The sequence below is a fragment of the Camellia sinensis genome, chromosome 9 (genome assembly GCF_055761805.1).
Source record: "Camellia sinensis isolate YWXY chromosome 9, ASM5576180v1, whole genome shotgun sequence".
Taxonomy (NCBI): Eukaryota; Viridiplantae; Streptophyta; class Magnoliopsida; order Ericales; family Theaceae; genus Camellia; species Camellia sinensis.
In genome coordinates, this window is record NC_138969.1 from 45,994,497 (window position 1) to 45,997,812 (window position 3,316).

Below are 3,316 nucleotides of genomic sequence, written 5' to 3' on the forward strand. Positions count from 1 at the left end.
ATTTGCAAAATTCCAGCAACATTCAGCAACATTATCAACATTATTTCAGCAACATTTGAACCCAAATTTCACCAACATTTCAAGCAAAGTTTCAGCCATTTTTGAGCAACAATTTCAGCAACATTTTAACAAAAATTTCATCAAATTTTTAGCAACATTTCAAGCAAAGTTTTAGCAAATTTTGAGCAACAGTTTCAGCAACATTTGAATAAAAAATTCAGAAAAATTTCAACAACATTTCATGAAAGGTTTTCAATATTACATATCCAACAAAAAAAATCAACACTAAGATATTGAAGTGTGATCCACATGCCCATGCCCACAGCTGCGCCCACGACCATGACCATATAGTACCTAAAAAAAGAAGAAAATAATATTACATCAAAGGAACCATAAAATAAAATGGAACTTTAAATGGATGAATAACAAAATAAAAGAGGAACGGTGAAAAATAAATTACTTCACTATATGTGGGATTATTTGAGGCTTGCGAGTCATAACCGCTTGCATTGTTAAGCAATGCTTGATAGGTTCCATGGACGGAATACATCGATGGCATTGAAAAAGGCATATTGTGATGAAGAAAACTTGGCTGCAACAATAACAAACACATATCAATTTAAAATGATAATAGTCACCTACAAATAGATAATAAAACTTCTTATTAAACTAACTTGCATCATAGGCGGGATACATAAACTGAGACGAAGAAGCTCTAACTTGAGGAACACTCTGAGAGAATGGAGGAAGTTGAGGAGCACTTGAAAATAAAGGAGCCAATTGAGGAAAACTCGGCAAAAACAAGGGAGGTGGTTCAGGAGCACTTGCCGAAAATAAGGGAGGAGTTTGAGGAGTAATAGACATGGAAGTTTGAGAAGCATTATGTGAACTTGTTTTATTTTTCTTTGCCAATGCAAGCTCCAAACCACCTTTTGTCCGCCTTCGTCCCTTGCTAGTGCACTCTCTTCTCTTGAGTCATTTTGCTTGAACTACATTTTTATCCATTACACCATCCACTTCAAAGCTTTCGGGGCATGTGTCGGGGGGGAGGGGGGGTTTCTTGTTGAATAGTATCTGGACAAGGCATATTGAATTTTGCGCTTAACATGCTTTCAATGTTTGCAATTAATTCATCCGCTTTCTCTACCATCAAATTATATGTTTCCTCACTTTCAAAAGGTCTACACACTACTGCTCTAAATATTGCCATCAATGATCTATAGCGTGAAGTTTGATGCAATCTTACATCAACCTTAATATCATGCCCACACCTATCTTTCACATTTTCTACTCTTGCTTTTTTAGTCCATCTCTTCAGAATATATTGTGAAGGAATCTCTTTGAATTTGAGAGTGTCCCTAAGGATCTTCAAACAATGACTACACAAAATGCCCTTCATTTCAAACTTCTTATAATTGCAAGTGACTGAACCATCACACTCCTGCCTCACCTTCCTCACCTTTATACCGTCGCTATCAAGAACCGTATAAACGGTACTCTCACCATCATTTTTAGTTTCTTCAATGTTTACTTCAAGGGACTTGACATACTCATCCTGAAATTCTTCAAAAAATTTATTTGTGTAAACATCTGCAGCTTGCTCCATAATCTTCACTTTATTATTCACCCTTAGCAACTTTTGGCATAGAGCATATTCAGCTTGTAACTCTTTGTACCTCTTCTCACAAAGAACTCGATCAAAATGCATGAAAAATTGCATTAAGTTATGATCAGACTGAATGAAATCCTTCAAGAAAGCATTAAAGGATTCACTAAGTTGGGTGCTACTCATGCCCGCACCCCATGCATTTCTAACATATGGCCAACCCCATTTTTCCTTGACCCCAAATGTTAACTTCAACCAATGATTATCTCTTACTTCATACTTGTCAAGCATTTCCTCTCATTTTAACGTAAACTCTTCCTCATCCTCAATGTTGTACATAAACGTGGATAAAACACTCTTCATCCCCTTATCCTTCACCGCCTTATCCTTGAAGATAGAATTTGCATGCCTTAATGCATTTTGCATCAAATGCCAAGTGCAAAGGCAGTGGGTTGTGTTAGGCATGACAATAGGTATGGCCTTAGCCATTACAGCATCCTAATCCGTAAAAATTATTTTGGAGCCTTACTTAACATTGCCTCCAAGAATCTTCTAAAAAGCCATATAAAAGAATCAGCAGTCTCATCATACATCAAAGTTGCACCAAATATCACAATTTCCCTATGATGGTTAAATCCAACAAAAGACACAAATGGTCTATGTGCACTATTTAACTTGTAAGTAGTGTCAAAAGTCACAACATTACCAAATTGCCCATAATCCATGATCATCTGAGCATCGGCCCAAAATATGTTTGTAATCTGTTCCTCGTTATCTAATTAGACCGAGTAAAAAAAAGTGGATTCTCCTATGATTTGTCACAAATATTGCAAAATGCTACCTGCCTCCCCATATGCTAAACTGCTTTGCCTCTTCGTTCTCAAATAATTTTTTTGGTCCAGTTTTGTGAACCCAAGCGACTCCCTTCCACCAACTTCATTACCCACGAGCTCAAATGCAGCATTAAGACGGATTCTAGATTTTTCGACTAAATCTATTTTGGTTGCCTGTGATGCAGATATCTTCCTTTGGGATGGTAACATATGCGTACATTCTGCTAGTACAAAGATATGATTATGTTGTTCAACAAAATCACTAACAAAAAATTTCGGAATATTCCTATCCCACTTAATGACAAGTCGGGCTTGACAACCAGTCCTCACTTCCTGCCTAGGATTTTTTGTTAATGGTTCTCGCTTGTCGATAACCCGAAATCCCCCCTTATTACAAATAAATTGCCTTGAAGTGATTTGCCCCTCTTTGCTCTTGTTTACATAACCCCTTCTAATACTAAAGCCCAACCTTCCTCCATAAGCATTATAGAAATCATATGCTTCTTGTTCTGTATCAAATGTCATGCGAACTCTATGCTTCCAATCACAATCACCCCCGTCATTCTCAACATTGTTAGGTTCCATATCAATGTGCCAAGTCACTTAAAAAATAAGTAAGTGCTCAATATTAACATAAAAATTGTAAATTACGTTTGCAAAATAATACAAACTGAATAAGATAATCAAGGAATAACAGAAATTAGATAATCAAGGCAAACAAAAAAAATAGAAATTAACAAGAACCAAATGCCAAGTGAATTAATAAAACAAGAACCAAATGCCATGTGCAATAATAAAAAAAAAAACTTGTTCTAAACATATGTAATAAAAAAATAAAAATAAAAAAAGATAATCAAGGCATGCTACGTGCAATAAT

At 35.9% G+C, this 3,316-nt stretch overlaps 2 protein-coding genes across 2 annotated transcripts; both read right to left on the minus strand.

Annotated features, from left to right (window-relative positions):
• Nucleotides 1-1,018: 1,018 nt before the first annotated feature.
• Nucleotides 1,019-1,897, minus strand: LOC114286973 (protein FAR1-RELATED SEQUENCE 5-like). Its single transcript, XM_028230194.2, has one exon. It carries the CDS (start codon nucleotides 1,895-1,897, stop codon nucleotides 1,019-1,021), a length of 879 nt encoding a protein of 292 aa, XP_028085995.2.
• A 527-nt stretch (nucleotides 1,898-2,424) lies between these two features.
• On the minus strand, nucleotides 2,425-3,024 carry LOC114286972 (protein FAR1-RELATED SEQUENCE 5-like). The gene has a single exon (XM_028230193.1). The coding sequence runs from the start codon at nucleotides 3,022-3,024 to the stop codon at nucleotides 2,425-2,427; it is 600 nt and encodes a 199-aa protein (XP_028085994.1).
• Between the last annotated feature and the right edge of the window lie 292 nt (nucleotides 3,025-3,316).

Bases quoted from the DNA above. Each gene is read 5' to 3' on its own strand.
- LOC114286973 (XM_028230194.2), bottom strand. From the start codon at position 1,897: ATGCTTGACAAGTATGAAGTAAGAGATAATCATTGGTTGAAGTTAACA.
- LOC114286972 (XM_028230193.1), bottom strand. From the start codon at position 3,024: ATGGAACCTAACAATGTTGAGAATGACGGGGGTGATTGTGATTGGAAG.